The sequence below is a fragment of the Arachis ipaensis genome, chromosome B4 (assembly GCF_059453495.1).
Source record: "Arachis ipaensis isolate K30076 ecotype BB chromosome B4, ASM5945349v1, whole genome shotgun sequence".
NCBI lineage: Eukaryota > Viridiplantae > Streptophyta > Magnoliopsida > Fabales > Fabaceae > Arachis > Arachis ipaensis.
This window is the reverse complement of record NC_142439.1, coordinates 4,034,668-4,053,064: the sequence shown is the minus strand read 5'-3', so window position 1 is coordinate 4,053,064 and position 18,397 is coordinate 4,034,668. Positions and strand designations below refer to the sequence as shown.

The 18,397-nt window shown below is 38.6% G+C and overlaps 4 protein-coding genes across 5 annotated transcripts; 2 read left to right on the top strand and 2 right to left on the bottom strand.

Moving 5' to 3' along the window:
- Positions 1-3: 3 nt before the first annotated feature.
- Positions 4-2,037, bottom strand: LOC148566509 (uncharacterized). The gene has a single exon (XM_088484284.1). The coding sequence runs from the start codon at positions 2,035-2,037 to the stop codon at positions 4-6; it is 2,034 nt and encodes a 677-aa protein (XP_088340410.1).
- Positions 2,038-2,643: 606 nt separating this feature from the next.
- Positions 2,644-7,412, bottom strand: LOC107638459 (F-box/kelch-repeat protein At1g55270). 2 transcript variants are annotated; one of them, XM_016341744.3, is made up of 4 exons: positions 7,004-7,412; positions 6,815-6,888; positions 5,692-5,902; positions 2,644-4,088 (listed from the first exon to the last, which is right to left on the bottom strand). In XM_016341744.3, exons 3-4 carry the CDS (start codon positions 5,758-5,760, stop codon positions 2,838-2,840), a joined length of 1,320 nt encoding a protein of 439 aa, XP_016197230.1. In that variant the 5' UTR covers positions 5,761-5,902; positions 6,815-6,888; positions 7,004-7,412; the 3' UTR covers positions 2,644-2,837. The 2 variants fall into 2 exon arrangements, with proteins under 2 accessions (XP_016197230.1, XP_020976136.1); XM_021120477.2 differs by having other exon boundaries at positions 5,692-5,922; positions 7,004-7,297.
- Positions 7,413-11,937: 4,525 nt separating this feature from the next.
- On the top strand, positions 11,938-14,151 carry LOC107616821 (uncharacterized). Its single transcript, XM_088484283.1, has 10 exons — positions 11,938-12,008; positions 12,096-12,161; positions 12,240-12,308; positions 12,384-12,458; positions 12,532-12,585; positions 12,822-12,908; positions 13,138-13,203; positions 13,287-13,382; positions 13,506-13,571; positions 13,770-14,151. Exons 1-10 carry the CDS (start codon positions 11,938-11,940, stop codon positions 14,149-14,151), a joined length of 1,032 nt encoding a protein of 343 aa, XP_088340409.1.
- A 278-nt stretch (positions 14,152-14,429) lies between these two features.
- On the top strand, positions 14,430-15,454 carry LOC110268120 (uncharacterized). The gene is made up of 5 exons (XM_088485839.1): positions 14,430-14,558; positions 14,649-14,783; positions 14,919-15,031; positions 15,102-15,195; positions 15,281-15,454. Exons 1-5 carry the CDS (start codon positions 14,433-14,435, stop codon positions 15,452-15,454), a joined length of 642 nt encoding a protein of 213 aa, XP_088341965.1. The 5' UTR covers positions 14,430-14,432.
- The last annotated feature ends 2,943 nt before the right edge of the window (positions 15,455-18,397 follow it).

Sequence of the window (18,397 nt, the reverse complement as noted above, 5' to 3'; positions counted from 1 at the left end):
CTGCTACCTGTCATATAATGTCACAGTGAAGCACCTCGAGTCTCTTAGGTTCCGATCAATAGACTTTACCAAGGCCTGACAGAATTCATGCCCAGAACCGAGTTGTGCCGCTGCTGTCTGTCCCCGTACCACAAATAGCTGAGCAAGCCTCCCGTAGGTTGACTTAACCAAAGATGTGACCGGCAGGTTGCGAGTTCCCTTTAGCACGGAGTTCACACATTCACTGATGTTTGTGGTCATGTGCCCGAACCGTCGACCAGCATCCTGATGTTGGGTCCATTTGTCATACTCCATCCGGTTGGCCCAGTCACACATTGCTGGATTCTCAGTCCGCATGATGTCAAACCAGTAGTAAAACTCAGCCTCAGTCTTTGCGTAGGCAGCATTCACCAACAGCCTCCTGGAGTCCTTACCTTTGAACGTTAGGGCGAAATTCGCAGCCACATGCCTAATACAGTAAGCCCGGAACGCCCGAGGAGGCAGCCACCCAGTCTCAGGTGCCTCAAGCGCTGCCTTGATGCCATTATGCCTGTCAGAGATAACAAGGATACCCTCCTGAGGAGTCACATGCTCTCGGAGATTGGACAAGAAGAATGACCACGACTCTGCATTTTCGCCCTCCACAAGGGCAAATGCTATCGGGAGGATGTTCGAGTTCCCGTCCTGAGCTATCGCCAACAGCAGCGTCCCTCCATACTTCCCATACAAGTGGGTACCATCAATACTGACGAGGGGCTTGCAATGCCGGAATGCCTCGATACAGGGTGAAAATGTCCAGAATAGCCAGTGAAAGTACTCGGTGGACTCATCAACCCCACCACCAATCCGAACAAGAGACGTCTTCAGCACCGTGATTGTTCCCGGCATTGTCGCCTGGATCCCAAGAATCCAACGTGGCAACTCCGCATAAGACTCTTCCCAATCTCCATATATTTCTGCCACTGCCTTCTGCTTAGCCATCCAAACCTTCCTGTAACTAGGCCTGAAACCGTAATCAGCTTCTGTCGCTTGTTGAAGTACCTTTACCGTAACCGCAGCATCTGCCCTAACCATAGGAAGAATCCTCGCACAGATAACGTGGTAATCCAGCTGACGGTGATCACTTGAAATAGAAGTTGCGAGGCATGTGTGTGGCCCGTTGTACCTCCTAACCTCCCAAGTCCCCTTTCGTGCACGAAGCGCTACACGAATCAACCAAGTACAACCCTTGCCGAATTCCTTGCATTTTCCATGATACTTCAAATGATCCGATTCGACGACTCTGTACTCAACACCTCGCCGGATGCTATAGTCTTTTACACTCAGCACAGCTTCATCTTTACTCTGGAATGATTGCCCAATCTGAAATTCTGCAGAAGATCCCCCCACTCTATTACCACTGTCTTCCTGTTGACCAAGAGCTTCCAAGTTTAGTGTCGAGAAGTGTGGAGGGTAGTGATGAGAACCAGAACTTGCTGGCCTATGCTGCGCATGTGGATCGCCTCGTCTGTCATCGTCGCTGTCACCATCGATATCAACAGGCTCCTGGTCAGACTCTTCGTCACGCATTGCATTCTCTACTTGATCATGTCCACCAAAGTCTTCGATATAAGGTACGAGGCCACCACCGGTGCCCACAACGTGCGGAGGCTCAATGACTGCTGCATTCTCCAAAGGTATAGAACCAACAACCTCTGTTCGGTCTAAATCAGCCGCAAACGAAGGTGATTGAACCGGCGGAACATACGGTCTGACCGCAGGCATCGAACTAGATGCACCACCCGCGGCAGCTGGGCAGGGAACTGGCGCGGATGCCCCAGAACTATCGACACCAACCTCCAACTTCGCGAACAACTCATGGATTCTGATCTCCGGAAAACTCCGTACACAGTAGAACAGAACCCTAATATCTTCATCAGCCTTAACCGCAAAGGTTTCATACTGAACACCGGTCGATACAACCGCCATGGGAATCTTGTAGAATAGTTTCTTCACCCACTTGCTACCCAACACGCCAAGCTTCTCCAAGATGCTGTTCTTCAGATCTGACAAAGTCATCGACGACCTGATAAAAACACTTAGTGGTTCTCTGTCGGTAAACTTCACACCTTTGCTTTTGCTTTTTTTTATTTTCCCAGAGCAATGCACTAAGGCAAGAAAACTCTCTTCCTCACTAGCCATTGTGAAAATGATCTCTTATGGAGCTTGATTCACCAACATATATATAGACTTCCTGTCAACATAAACCGTGGTGACCCACAGGGTTTTACGTGCAGAAGGATTCCTTCATAAACCGTGGTGACCCTCCACGGTTTATGCATGCAAATTTTTCTTAGTAAACCGTGGTGACCTACCACGGTTTACACTCAATTTTTTTAAACCCTAATCCGCTATGGGTCTCCACGGTTTATGTACGTTTAGAAACCGTAGTGGGTTGCCACGGTTTACATAGAAATGGCATTTTGCACATGCAGGTAACAAGAAACAGTTTTGCACATTCAGGTAAATATTTTCTCCAATTTATTTATTTAAGTAACTTGCCCTAATTATTATATGCCGTTTTCCTAATAAATCATGTACAGCCGCAAATCATGCCAAACAAGGCTTATATCTAATTGTCTATCTAGCAAATAGCAAGAAAGGAAAATGGACAGCCTTAATTCATGATTGTAAAGGACGGACTCCATTCATTCTATTGCCAAAATAACAATTAAACTCATCTTTACAGGAAAAAAACCACAATTTTTCCTACATTCCCCCCAAAACAAAGTAGATAGAACCTATTTCAATCAATTTCAGACGAAACCATCAGTTCTGCTAACAGTATAGCAAATGTGATACTAAAGAACTTTTGAACCTCACGCTTGAAGCACTTGACAATGAACAATGTGACTCTTCAAACCACCACGCCCTGCTATAGTTGACCATAAATTTCTAACTAATGTCCTGATGTGACCCTCTCCGGCAATATTTTCCCATAGGTGAGGATTTGTTTCCACTTGCCTGTTTGGACTAGAAACATCGACTAGACTGATGCTCATATTGTTGCGGATGATGCATAACTTTCCATTGAGGGAAACAAGTGCAGCAGCATCGAGAGCACGGGAGCTACCCAAATGAAGCTTGCTGTCAATAAACTTTTTCCATGAATCTGTTGCAGTGTCATATACTGTGAGCTTGCACCCATCCTGGCAATCAAGTGCATACAGTTGTCCATTAAGCGAGATGCTAGGATTACGCCAGCCATTCACCATCCCATTACTAACTGGAGTCCAGGCATCGGTTTCAGGGGAATATGCTTCGCACATGACATTGCGACGCGACCCAAGTCCCTTCAGAAACCATGTTCCATTATGAACAACGCCAATAAAGGGCACCATCGCTGTGCTCATCTCTGAGATAAAGTTCCACCTACTCCGATTTGGATCATAAACTTCAGCAGACCTAAGAGTTCTTTGAATTCCTTCGCATTCACCACCAGCCACATAAAGACAATTATTTATTACACATGAGCCAAACAGATGACGTTTCCGCAGCATATCTGGTGCCCTATGCCATTTATTTGTTCGGGCATTATAGAAAATGACGCGTCTCATAGATCCCTTCAGAGGATCCCTTCCACCAAATAAGTACAAGTGACAACCGCTAAGAACTGCACAGCCAAATCCTAGTGCTTCAGAATATTCCACAGGAACAGGGGGAAGGGGTTGCCACAGTTGGTAGGTGGGATCAAATGCATGCAATGAAATTCTTCCATCACGATCTCTTTTGATGACATAAACCCACTCTTCGGCCATTCCAAGACTTTTTCTCAGTGAATAAAAGAAGTTTCCAGACAAGAGGCGGTGCCATCTTTTGCAAACCAAACGCAGTTTCCTGTGCTCTACCCGGGGTACTCGAATCAAACAAGCAATAGCAAGATCGTCAGGGAGGCCAGGTAGGAGAGGAGGCTGAACTCTTGTCCTCTCTCTCCGTGAGTTTTTTCTCCTATGTGCATTCGGATTTATGTCAGGTTGGATACATAGCTTTGATCCCGGAACAAATTTCCTTGCCCCAGCAACTGTTTTTAGGCCCGAATCTACTCTACAGTAGCATGAAACAGAATCAACCTGAATAACTTGATATATTAGTATTCTAACCATAACCGAGCAAAAGAAATATTTCATTTAACAGAATGTAAATGCCCAGATTAAGCTCTACGTATTGGTTTTAAGACTTCTAGTACCCAAGCAGTAACTGTTTTGGCATATATTTTCCAGCGACTAAAAAAATAAGGTTTACGGAAGTAACATCACAATGTAATAAAAACCTTCATCATACTGGAATTTTTCACATTTTCTTTATATAAGTTACCTAATCTTACCATTATTTATGAAAATAGCTATCAAACTGCTGATGATGGTAGGACATTGAGATTCAAAAGAAAAACACCGAAAATAAGACAACGGAAATTTAAGAAGGGACATTGGTAAGTAAGAACATTAAAAATGAAAAGAGCACATTAAAAGAAAATAGATACAAATCGTTAATCATGGACATTTCAAAATTAAAAACAGAGACAAATGCTACAATCAATGTTGAGAGGAAGTCGAGTCAGACAAACAGAAGAATATCAGGAAGGAAAACAGCAGCGCAAAGGAGAAAGTTGTATTGCTTAGCAACTCATAATGGTGCTGAACAGCTCCAGAAAGGAGGGAACTATTGAGATTCAGAAAGATCTGAAGGTTCTGAAAGGAAACAATGTTGTTTCCTCCAATTGAGAAATGAGCACAACGTCTTGAGTCTTGCCTGTCAGGGGTTTTGATCATGAATAGATGGAAATAGTGATTGACGAATTAATTCCAACTTAAGAAAACGGTATCAAGGGAAAAATCTCCTTTGGCCCATCGCAAAAGCGTTTCAGAATGAGAAAAAATACCGACACACAATAACTATCAAGAAGCCAAGTAGGAGTGACGAGGAGGGATGGTGAAGACACTTCTCTGTCCCCACAATTACCATATTTTTCTAATCAAGATACATAGGAATTAGTAAACTTGCGAAACAAAAATGTAATTAAAGAAGAGCATAAAAACATGCTTCAAGAACATAATGAGTAAGCAATGCCTAATTAAACCAAATGTATGTAAGTGATCGTTAAGAAGATGGGGAGGTTGAGTCAAAATATGACTAGGAAGCTATCATTATGAAATTTATGATATTTTTGAGCTTAACAAGCCTGTGTATCCAGATTCTGAGAAGATGTAATGAAAAATGGAGAGAACAATCATTAGCTCAACAGAGCTCTCCATTTCATCAGCATAACAACTCTAGTAACCATCCCTAATAAAGAAACCAAGTGATAAATCCATAAAGAGCCAAGAGAAAAACCTCAAATCAAAAAAAAAAGGAGAGAGAAAAAAGAGACATGATTATTCCTGCTGATACCACTGCCAACAAACACGCTTAACCTTCAATCCAAATTCATTCATATTCCAATAAAATAAGGGGAAAAATTGAGTGGCAATCCCTAAAATAGTGTGAATTACTGATAAGACTATAGGCTAAAGAGGTTGACATTCATACTTAGTTTAGCTATTAAGATGGAATTTTGACTAGGTCAGCACAAAGGTCAATCAGTTCAAGTTTAGGTGTGTCTCAGAAAATGCATGATATAAGAAAAGAAAAGGAAAAAAAAAATGATAAAATAGACGTGAAATTGGAGTGACTCACCAGTGGAGCTTGAACTCTATAGCCCCTATGACTATGAGCATTAGAAGAGTGTTCAACTAACTGGTTCATTGTGCATCAAAAACAGGATTTACTATCAACTTTCAGCTTTCAAGTTTCAACTCTGTATTGCTGTGTCCAGATGAAGTTCTTAACAGCACCTTTCACTTCAGTTTCAGCTTTACCATCCATTTTCGATGCTTCAAATCCAATCCTATCCACAAGACAAAAAATCTTATAAAAATAGAAAGTTAGAAGCCCATAAGACGAGGCAAACAGTGTTCCCTCCAAAAACAGTTACCATGGCAACCTCCCACAGGTCAAGACGTGGCATCCAAGCTTCAGTAATAATAAAATATAACAGTAACACTGAGCATTGAACGAGAATTTCCCCTACCAACATTTGCATCAAATCAAACTCCAACTTCTTCTATAAATAAGTTCAGATGTATCTTTGGCTGTCACTCCTCTCTTGCCCTCACTTCCGTACGCAAACATCCCAAAGAGCAGCACCACCATAACACATTCAAAGTAATAGCCCCACCAACAAACACAACCCCAAAATCCCAGACACAGATAAACAACCAACTAGCTGCAGCTGGCACAGAAAAGACCTCTGCCGAGGCAATTGTAAAGCAAAGCTGAATTGAAGAGGAATAAGATTCCTAATCTTCTCACATCTGGCTCTATCACTCCCCCCCCCCCCCCCCCTCTTTTTCTCTTCATTCTCTTATTTTAACCTCCTTTCGGTTTAGATTTCTCAGCCAGATAACATTTGCAGAAGCTTCAGCGATTATCTTCTTTTTTTTTATTTTTAATACATGCAAAAGTCCACATACGCTGGCTAATCACAAGTCCTTCAGCACTTACCACGTCAGCATAATAAAAGTCATTAACTCAACCACTTATTATCTCAAAACCTTTATCAGTTAATAAAATACCTTTTTAAATGCAAAGGAAACAGTTTTATTACATTGTTAAGGTTTGGTTTCATGATTCAAGACTCTTCAGCAAGCTATTGAAATCTATAGGCTTAAGGAGCCATGACACTGAGACATGTCAACAATTAAGATAATACCAACTAAATAGCATACACCGGATAATGAATTGATAACAATATGAATACCTTGATATTCCAGTTTCCAGAGCCACTAAGACCACCAATTCCAACCACACAATTTGAGTACTTGACACCCAGATCTTCGCAATACATCACAAATTTCATCAATCAGTTTTACATGAACCAAACCCTAGAAATTAAGAAACTAAACACAACAAAATCAGAAGGAAAAAAAAGAAAGCTAGAAAACCAAACCTGAGGCACGAAACGGCCGTGGCGCGGCGACGCCGGGAGGCTTAGGGTGGTTGGCGGAGGCTGTGAGTTAGGGTTAAGTGGTCAATGAGGGAGAGCAGCAGTGAGGAAGAGAAGTGAGTGTTTGTTACACACACAACTTACAAGTGATAGATGGTAGCTGATAGTGTTGGGTTGGGAACTGAAAAATATATGATTAGATATTAATAAATGAATTAATTTATTTTTTGGAAGTATGAGAATTTGTGTGTGGGAGTGAGAGAGAGAAAGGGGAGTGGGGTTGTTGTTCTTCATTGTGATTGCAAATTGTGATAATGGTCTTCTTTAATAAATGTTATGGGTGATAGGTCAAACCAACCCAACCACGAGGAAGGCAAAATTGGAGCCAGACAAGTCAAAAGCGACTTCAATTTGAGCGAATTTCTTACATACTTCCAACATTTAAGGTTTTTCTTTAAAAAAACGTATCATATGCATTATTAGACCATTAAAATCAGTAAAATTTTAATAATTATTTACTCAATTCTCTTTTAATTTATATATTTACTAAAATTATCTATCTATCTATAATATTATTATCGATGATATTATATGTAGAAATACTTTTTATAATTAAATCTAATTAAATTGGCACAAGTCTAATAAAAAAAATTATGATTATGCATTACTATTTTTTTTTGGGCTTTTTTAGCATAAAATTTTTTATTGGAGAACAAAAAACTAATTAACATAGCAAAAAATTTTTTGTACATAGCATATAAATTTTTTTGCAAATGTAATTTATTGGTTGGATGAGTCAATATTTTGAACACATGATCCTTCAAAAATTTGTATGGTGTACATAAAAGATTTTAGTGTTGTAAATAAAAAATTTTATACTGTACATTAAAATTTTTGTGTTATGTGTATATTGTTAGTTGGGTGTCAATATTTTAGATATGTAATCCTTCAAAAATTTATGTTGTGTACCAAAATTTCTGTACTGTAACCAAATTTTATATGTTGTATACTGAATTTTTTGTGTTATGCGTATTTTGTTGGTTGAATGAAAATATTCTGTGCATCTAATTTTTTAAAAATTTATGTGCTATAAATTAAATTTTTCTGTACTCCAATTTTTTGAACATGTATAATAGAAGAAGATGAAGACGACGACGACGATGATGACTATGATGATAATGAAGGAGGATGAGAAAGAAAAAGAATGAGGAGATGAAATCAAACAAAAGAAGAAGATGATGATGACGTTAAAGAAAAACAAGAGAAGAAGAAGACGATGAGAATGATGACGACAATGATGATATGAAAGAAGAGGAAGAAGAGGAGGAAGAAGAGGAGGAAGAAGAAAAAGAAGACGGAGAGTGCTAAGTAAATAATGACTATTTTGAACAATATAAACAACCACCAATCAAATAAAAATACACTACACTTCTAAATTACCTACTTAAATTTTAATATTAAAATAATTATCCATACAAATAATGAAATAAATATCCAATATATCTATTATTCACATTATTTAATATTTTCATTGTCTACCTATACTTTTCCCATCAATATTACCAAACCTCCAATATCCTCCCTTTGTTGAATACTCAATGTTGCAGCTTGTATGCTTTGCTATGTATAACCTAGGTTGAAACATATTGCTTTAAATAAATTTGAAGTTGGGAAGTACCTTGCCTTAAGAGATTCTGCCATGTGATTTCAATATCACTGAATTTGTACGCAAACTTTAATTTAGTTTTTAAAATTATAATTATTTTAATTTAGTTTTCAAATTTTATAAATATGCCTCACATTAGTTTTTAAGATAAATTTTAGTACAAAAATATTAATGAAATATTGATATCTAAAACATGTAAAATGATGCAATTTTAATTTTAGCATTTAAATATCCTAGAAACGATGTTGTATCACTTGTTTTATTAAATAAAATTAAATTTCAATAAACACCACTTATGATATTATTTATAGGTTATGAGAATGTCAAAATTAAAACTACATCATTTTACAGAGTCTAACGTGTCATCCAGTTGTCGATGACAACGCTCCGTTAACATCTGTATATTGAAAATTATTTCAAAGACTAACATATATGGGTCATATTCATAAAATTTGATGACTAAATAAAAACAAATAAAATTTTAGTGACTAAATTAAGGATTGCATACAAATTTAGAGACAAAATTGAATATTATACTATTATTTCATACAAAATTTTCATCATTCACCAGCCTAGAGCTTGCTTTGCTAGTAACAAGCTAGATTGAAACTTGAAAGCCTTAGACATGCATAATCTTCCTTTCCCAATATTGCTTCAATCTGATGCACAGTGTTGAGTGTGATAGCAAGAAACATCCCATTACACATAACCTTCTTCCATACCTTAAACATAGTAAAACTTGTGTCTTTATTTGTTCTTCCCACAAAAGTTGGTACATTGTAGTAAAGGTGAGCTCATAGTTATATAGAATGCAATAAGACATTCTAGACTTCTAGTAATAAGGGAATAGATATTTGGTATGCAATATGTCATATGTAAAATACTTAATTAGTAAATTTATGTCAGATAATTATGCGGGAGCTATTTTACTATTAGTGATTTTTTCCAATACGGGCCTGCTACACATACAAGTATACAAGCATCCAAGTTGGCCCAGTCCTAATCGAAGACACGCGCATAAGGAAGCATAACATGGCGCGTCAAAATCACGCGCTCAACACAAATGGTTACGTATGGCAGACTCTTCCACTTCCTCCACTTCTTCCACTTCTCAAAACGCTTCGAAAACAAGGAAACGCTCCCATTTTCGAGCAAAAATCAAAGTTCAAAATATACAAATCGTTGTTCGAAACCTCCATCAAAACAACATCAAACTCTCCGTGAAGAATCTGAAGAGAAAACGAAGCAACAACACTCAACGTAAGTTCATTAAGATTACTGTATATTTTAGTTTTCTTCTACGTCGTTCTTCTAGGGTTTACTGTGCTATTATTCTTGCTTCTTTGTTACACTGTTCTAAGTTCTACGTCGTTCTTCTAAGTTCTACGTCGTTCTACATTCTTGTTCTAAGTTCTCTTGCTACTGTTGTTGATTTTTGGGGGTTTATTCCGTAGATTGGGGGTTGTATACTGCTTGAACTTGTAATGTGGCTTGATATTGATGCATGTTTGACTGATATCTGACTGATATATATGAATGTATCTGAATAATATCTATCTCACTGTTATCAATGGGTGTATCTGATTCTTACATATGGGTGTATCTTACTGTTATCAATGGGTGTATCTGACTCATATATGCGTGTATCTTACTGATATCTCAATTAATTTGATATTGAAGCATGTTTGAGTGATACCTGACTGATATATATGGATTTATCTGAATCATATCTATGGGTGTATCTCACTGTTAACAATGAGTGTATCTGATTCTTACATATGGGTGTATCTTACTGTTATTAGACCTTGTAATGTTGCTTGATATTGAAGCATGTTTGACTGATATCTGACTGATATATATGAATGTATCTGAATAATATCAATGGGTGTATCTCACTGTTATCAATGGGTGTATCTGATTCTTACATATGGGTGTATCTTACTGTTACTAATGGGTGTATATTTGTGTGTATTTTTTGTTTCAGACAAAATGGTAGCAAGAAACCAAACAAAGGATCTTAAGTGTGCCACACATCTCCTGAGTGATAAGTTCAGAAACATGACTGAGGAGAAGAAGGCAATTGTCAGGGATCTCGGATTTGGTGGGTTGATGCATGTCCCACCTCTAAGGGTGGATCACCAACTCTTAAGGGAACTGGCAAACAACTTCAAACTTGGGGAGAACAGACTGAAGACAGGATATGGTTCTTTCCAAATAACACCAAAGACAATAGGTGATGCGCTTGGCATCAATGCAACAGGTAACTAGCTCAAAATTATAAGTGTATATTAAGTTCATGCATGGGTGTATTTAAGGTTGATGCTTGGGTGTTTTTGAACCGATTTTGATACTTTGTTGTTTTCTTTTTTGTAGGAAATATGTTTCCTGAGAGAGTTGAGTATAAGAAACTTTCTGATGATGACAAAATAATTTTTAGAAGATTCCAAGGTAAGACCCTCAAAAGTCTTACCGATGAAATGATGGAAATCGGCGTTGACAGCAAAGAGGAACGCCTGATGTTCAAGAGGATATTCATCCTCTACATACAGATGGCGTTCCTTTTGCCAACGACGATAAACAAAATATCACCCGTGCACCTGGCCACAATTTTTAAGATGGACGGCATATCGGAGAGAAACTGGGGGGGCATGTTTTGACCTTCTTGATCAAAGGCATCACAGACTACCAGGAGAAGAAGAAGAAGGCAATTGATGGCTGCCTCTTTGCCCTCATGATAATATACTTTCATCTTTCTGAAAACAAAGGCAAGAAGAGGGCTGAAAGACCACCAAAGCCTTGGATTGCCAACTGGACTAAGGAGCAGTTGGTGGAAAGAATGACTGCAGAAAGAGAATAAATTTTGGTAAGTAAACATAATATGTTGCTTGTATTTTATTTACCTGAATGCTGCTAGCTAAAATATCTCATGTTTCAGGGGATTGTGAAGATGGCGGAGACAAGAGCAAGAGAAAAAATGAAAAAAAAAAGAAAAAAAAGAAAAAAAACAAGAAATAAAAAAAAAAACAAAAAAAAGGAAGGCGAGTCCAACATCGTCTTCGGAGACAGAAACAGCTACTGACAGTGACACTTCTACCTCTGAGTCTGAGACTCAACAAGACTCAGAGGATTCAGCAAGAAAACACCCCATCAAAAAGGGGAAAAAGTAAGTACCATACTTGGGTGTAATTTCTTTTTCGAGTTGGGTGTATTTTGTTGATCACGTTGGGTGTATTTTTAGTATGTTCTAAATAATCACTGTTTGCCTTCCAGAATGGACTCCAGAAAAAGAAAGCAGAGGCAAGAGGAGGCAGATTCTGATTCAGAATCTGAACAAAGTGATGAGTAATGTCCTGAAATTATTACTCCTTTCTTTTGGCTTCATTATAAAGATTTCGTGTATTAACTGAAGTGTCTATTATTAACTTATAGGAGCGAAGAATCATCACCTGCAGAGAAGGAGAAGGAGAAGAAAAAAACAAAAACAACACCAAAAAAGTAAGCACTTCTTTGCATAATATTATGTGATAAAATTAATTTTTTATTTCTGATTGGTACTCTTTTTTTTCCACCCAGAACACAACCAAAAAAGAAAAAAGTTCTCGTGGAGGATTCACCTTCTAAAGAAGACCAATACTTTGACAGGTACAGTACCTCGTAAGCTATATTACCGTCTATCGTCGTAATTATTTTTGTTAACATCTTCTTTTATGAATGTAGTGAGACATATGAAATATCAAGTGACGAACTGGATGAATGGCTAGGGCAAAACGTTGATAAATCTGCTGCAGAGGGGTATGTCTTGCTGGGCTGTCTATTTCATATTTTGTTGTGTTTTGTATGCTAATAATTGTTTCTTGTTTCGCAGCGAGAACCAACCTGACCTGCGATCGACAGAAGGTCGTTATGTGTCGTCTGAAACGTAAGAAGCTTTATTATTTAATAAAATCTTGTTATCATGATTTGGGTGTGTCTTGTGGAACCATTTGGGTGTATTGTGTGGATCAAGTTGGGTGTATGTTATTTAATAAGTTGGAATATTAACTTTGTTGTGTTGGGTGTATATTGTCCATTCGGTTGGTTGTATCTTGTGCATTCATTTGGGTGTATTTTATACCTGTATCTTATTTTGTCTGAATAACATGAAATCTGTTTTAGAATACCGGCTGTGAACTTGGGAAGTGATGGTCCTTCCTCTCAAGGACACACAGAACAGAGTAGTGTAAACCAGCCGTCACAGAGCATGTAATTTCTCTTTTAAATAACCATTACTTTTGTTCTTCTATTACCCTTCTACTTCTAATTCTGTATATATTTTTTTTAGAAAAAAAAGCCCTTTATTATTTTATTCAAGAAAAAAAAGGCAGGAAAAAAAAGCAAAAACTGCAAGTATGTAAGTTCTCAAAAAAACAAAGCCTGTCTTCTTTTTGAATTGTTCGCGTGTATTTCTTGAATTTCTTTGGGTGTATTTTAGGTTGAGTCCGTCTGATTCGAATATGATGGTTGTGAGGGAACAGACACCGTCCGAAGCGCTTGCAATGTGAGTTTTACAATAATATTTCAACCTTATAACCTTATTATTTTCAAAGGCGTTGTTAACCTTTCATTTTTCTTCTTGTTTAGAGTCCCGATTCAGGTTTTTGTGCCGGCATCCCAAACAACCACTGAGACAGATTTTGAACCAACCCCTATGCTACAGATTGAAGGGACTACAGAAACGTAAGAAATAGTATTGAGTGTATATTTGTTTGGAGTTTGGGTGTATATTAGCTAACAGTTTGGGTGTATATTGTTCCTGATTAGTTTCTTTTACGCCGTGATTAATTTTTTGTAACTGTGCAGCACTCCTGAAACCCCCAAACAACTTCAAAAGACCACACCCACGGTTCCCCCAGCTCCAACTAAAATGTAAGTTCATCAGACTAAAATCAATCTTTGCTTATCATCCGTATATTCTTATTCTTATTCTTATTCTTATACATGATGACGCAGTCATCCAGACGCAGAAGACGCTGCTGCCCTGTTGATGATGGCACGGACAGCTTCCTATGTTCCTAAAACAGATCCAGGGGTGCCATCATTCAGCCTTGGATTGACTGATTCAAGCCAGGAGGGGGCGTCAACGCAGGAGACAGAAAGGGAAAAATCTTCAGAAGCTGCGAATTTGATAGAACAATTGGACAGTTTGGTCCAAAGAATAGCAAGCAGCGCGACGAAGGGAAAAAATACAAGTCCACAAATTCAGAGGGAGACTGGGGGAGAAAGTTCTGCAAAGTTTGAAACTCCTCGGGGATTATATCAGATTACGGATGATATGAAACAAAAGCGCTACATCTGGGGGACAAGACTGAAGGAAGATGCAGATGGCAATACTAACGAGTATGAGGAAATGTGCACTCTGATTGGCCAAGGAAAATACATTTTGATGAGAATGCACCTTACTTCCCTCCAGGCAAAAAGTGATATAGAATCTCAGGTAATATTATAATAAGATTAATGTTTTTACACCAAAGTCAATTACAATGCTTATTAATGTAAAATTGATTTCGGCATATATTTCTAGATTGTATCTGCCATCTGCCTCATCCTCAACAACAAAAATGAAAAGAGATTTCAAGAACAAATATACTGTCTCCCCCCCCCGATATTGTGGTAAGTGTTACTTCTACGAACTTCGGGTGTATTTTCTGTATTGATTTGGGTGTATTTTTCACGTTCGATTGGGTGTAAGTTTAGTATTTCATTTCTTGTTTCCCATTCTTGCAGTGCATGGCACTTTCGGATCACCCAAACGGGGAATTCGTATCACCGAAAACGAAAAAGGAATTCAGGGTGGAAGCCTACCCGAGTTTCATTCCCTTCATAGATAGAAAAAAATTGACTTCGCACCCATATGTAAGTTTTCGTTTGCTAAATTTGTTAGTACGCTTATTTACTTATTTGCAAAATAAAATAACACACTGTTCATGTGTGGCAATCCTTCAGATTTTTGCCCCTGTCTGCTACGCGGGGCATTGGTGGTTATGGCTGATAAATACAAGAAAGCGAAAATGTCAAATACTTGACCCGCTACACAAAAAAGCTCCCACCGATGAGAGAAAGGCCATTAATAAATTCACTGTAAGTTGCCTCTGTCTTCTTTACTTTAATAGATAGGTCTATTTCGTTAGTTGTGATGGGTGTATATTGTCCATTCAGTTGGGTGTATCTTGTCCATTCATTCGGGTGTATTACTGATTTGTTTTCGTATTTAAGGGATACGTATTTTCAAGATTGATAACATATGCCGGCGGGGAACCTCTTCAGAAAGGGGAGAGGGAGAAGGAAATTAAATCACCATATGTTAAAATATCAGGCCAAAAAACAAGGTATAAATTTGTGAGTCTGAACATTAAACTTTTGTAAATGAGATTTGTAATTTATTTTCTTCGTTTTCAGCTATGACTGCGCTGTGTACGTTATGAAGTGGATGGAGATAATTGAGCCAGAAAACATCAAAAAGGGGAAGTATCAATGGGATAATTGGCCACAGGTAACTATCTTTAGAACCATATAACTCTGTATTACTTTACTGAATTAATATTGCTGTTTAAACAGAATATACTTTTTTATTGTAGGAGGAGGTGGACCACTATAGAGTGGAGTACGCTTCCCGGATACTATTCAGTGAGATGAATACACAGAGAGATCGGGCAATTAGAGAGAGTAGTGCTATAAGGCTGTCGAAGCCATCCTCTGTATTATTGAGTCCGTTTTGTCAGATTAATTCTGCTGATATAGAAACTGGGTAATCCATCTGCTTGGTAGTTTGTAAATTGAACAAATGATGTAAATATTTGCCATTTAACAACAACTTCTATTCCATGTATATTTTTTCCCATAGTTAAAATATCTTTGCTGGTAAACTGTCAGTGATGTATTCAAAAGCTGTATTACAGGTGGTAAAATATGAAGGAAAAAATCAAGGCATATATAAACACAAATTATAAACTGTTACACCCAACGCAAGTCTAATAATACACCCAAGATTGTATAAAATATACACCCAAACTGTCTGCGCTGTATTCAAAATGTATGAATTACATGTACTAAAATATGAAGAAAAACATCAAATCAAATATAAACCCATAACCTGAGAATTTTTACAGCTTTTGTTTTATATATATCTATATATGTGTCTATATCTAAATTGTGAATTAACGAAAATACACCCAAAATAACAGTGCTTTTACACCCATATTCTGTAAAACTATACACCCAAGGAGTTATCCCCTGCTGCTGGTACCCTAAACTGATAACTCATAACGTGTCCTTGATATTGGCTGCAATTTGAATGCGCCGCTGATGCAGCATCAAACAGGTTTATCTGAAATATAACACACACACATTACCTAAACTATTAACGAGAAAAATAAACTCAATCGCCACAAATTTAAAGAACATTACTTTTACCTCGCTTAAAACTTTCGTCTTCTTCTTCTTTGTGGCATTTGCGATCTGTTTCTCCAGCTTTGAACCTAGCCTGTTTTTTGGACGTCCTCTTGTTCGAATCCTTGGCGGGATTTGAAGCTCGTTAACGGATTCCAAGTTGGCGTCTTCGTGGGATAAAGAAGATGTCCCCTTCCTTTTGGCTTTTAATGCTTCCATCTCGGCCATGACGTTATCGTACGCACGGTGCAGAATTGCAGTCAGCTCCTCCGATTCGGAGGCAAATTCGCATATATTTTGCGAACGAAAAACCAATTGGTCGAACCTCTTGCTTCTTGGCTCCATTAGTGGCTCGTCGTGGCTGCTCTTGATGTGTGTGTGTCGCCTCTTTACCTTCTTGCTCCATCGTTCCAGTATGTATCTCGGTGACACTTGGCTTACTTGTTCGAAGCTTAACACGCTTAGTGCGTGACGGCACAGTATCCCTCTCGACTCGAATAATAAGCAATGGCATTTTACCTCGGCTGCAACCGAGTCGTAAGTAACCACGAACTTGTTGAATATTGAGCTGGAAACTTGTTCTCCGACTTCGTATACTGAATAGCCTAGAGCGGAATTCTTTAGTCTGGTGATGCAATTCGCCTTTCCTCTGAATTGCGCTTGGACTTCCCTAAACTTTGTGTGAGTGTACGCATCTTGAAACTGAGCTTCAATGCAGGATTTGGTTGCACACGGTATGACCGTATAAAAATCTGCAGCATCTGATTCTCTCTCTGCTTGCTCCCTGCTTCCGAGGCAATTATCGTATTGTTTGACGAACTGAATAAGCGAGCTGTTCCGGGTGATATACTTGTTAAAAAATGAATGCATGCTCTCGCTCCTTTGTGTGCTTCTCATCCCTGCCCAGAAATGGTGATCCAGATAGATAGGAACCCATATGTGACGGTCTTCGTACAGATCTGCATAATACACCCAAACACAGTCTATAAATACATCCGAGAAAACATGCAATTTACACCTCTGATGCAGATTTTAAAAAGACATTACCTGAAAGCCACTTGTTGTCCACAAGACCAAAATTCAGCAGAAAATCGTTCCAATTCCTATCGAATGAGTCTTTGCTTTGAGAGTTCCAAACAACTTGGCTCATTTCTTGTTCGATATCGGCATGTCCCTTGTACCCGTTTAATTTGCTTGGAATCTTCTTCATGATGTGCCAAATGCACCAACGGTGAACTGTTGTTGGCATACAGGCCTCTAAAGCCCTTTTCATGGATGCGCACTGATCGGTGAGAAACCCTTTCGGAGCGTTTCCTCCCATGCAACGAAGCCAGCTTTGAAATAACCATTTGAATGATTCAATTTCTTCGTTCTTCATCAAAGAGCATCCGAGAAGTGTTGATTGACCGTGGTGATTCACCCCGACAAAAGAACCACAGACCAAATTATACCTAAAACAAATTACCATGGTCCAGAATGCAAAATCATTAGCTACACCCTAACAAATGCTTCGCATACACCCAATGAAACAGCCAATATACACCTCTACTGCGGATTCGTAAAAATAAATTAATTTGGCATCATAAACAGGGACAGTTTGTTACCTGTTTGTATTGTAGGTGGTGTCGAATGAAATGACGTCTCCGAAATACTCAAAGGCGGCTCTGCTTCTTGCATCGGCCCAAAAAGCCAGCTTAATCGATTGATCCTCTTCGAGTTGGAGCTCAAAAAAGAAATTCGGATTCTTCTCTTTCATTCTTAACAAATATTTCCCGAATTCCTTTGCATCTTCTTGTTCGGAAACATTCCGCACTTCCCTGGTAATGTAATTCCTCACGTCCTTTTCGATAAAATTTAACTCGCGGTGACCCCCGGCAGCCGCAACAAATGATTGGTAGGTTTTGCTTGGTCTGATACTGGCCTCCTCGTTATTCTCTATCGTACGACGAATGGACATGCTTAGTTCCCTGTGCTGTTTGAGCATCTCTGCTTTGCTTGGACAGCAGGGGTGTGAATGATCCAGCACAACCTTTGAAATGATCCAAGCACCGACATCCTTCAATGTGTGTATATAAATTCTTGCAGGACAGTTTAGACCAGCTGTCGGATTGGTCTTCTCGGTCGGAGATATTTTAGATTTCCATTTTCCCTCTCTGCTACATGTAATCAGTTGGTTCTTAATCTCGTTTCCCTTCCTATTTGTGCACCGAACTCTTGTAGAGAAACCTGCAGCCTTGGCGTAGTTCCTGTAAAATTTTCCAGCATCTTCAAGGGTGGTAAAGGTCATTCCGACCTTTGGAACAAGC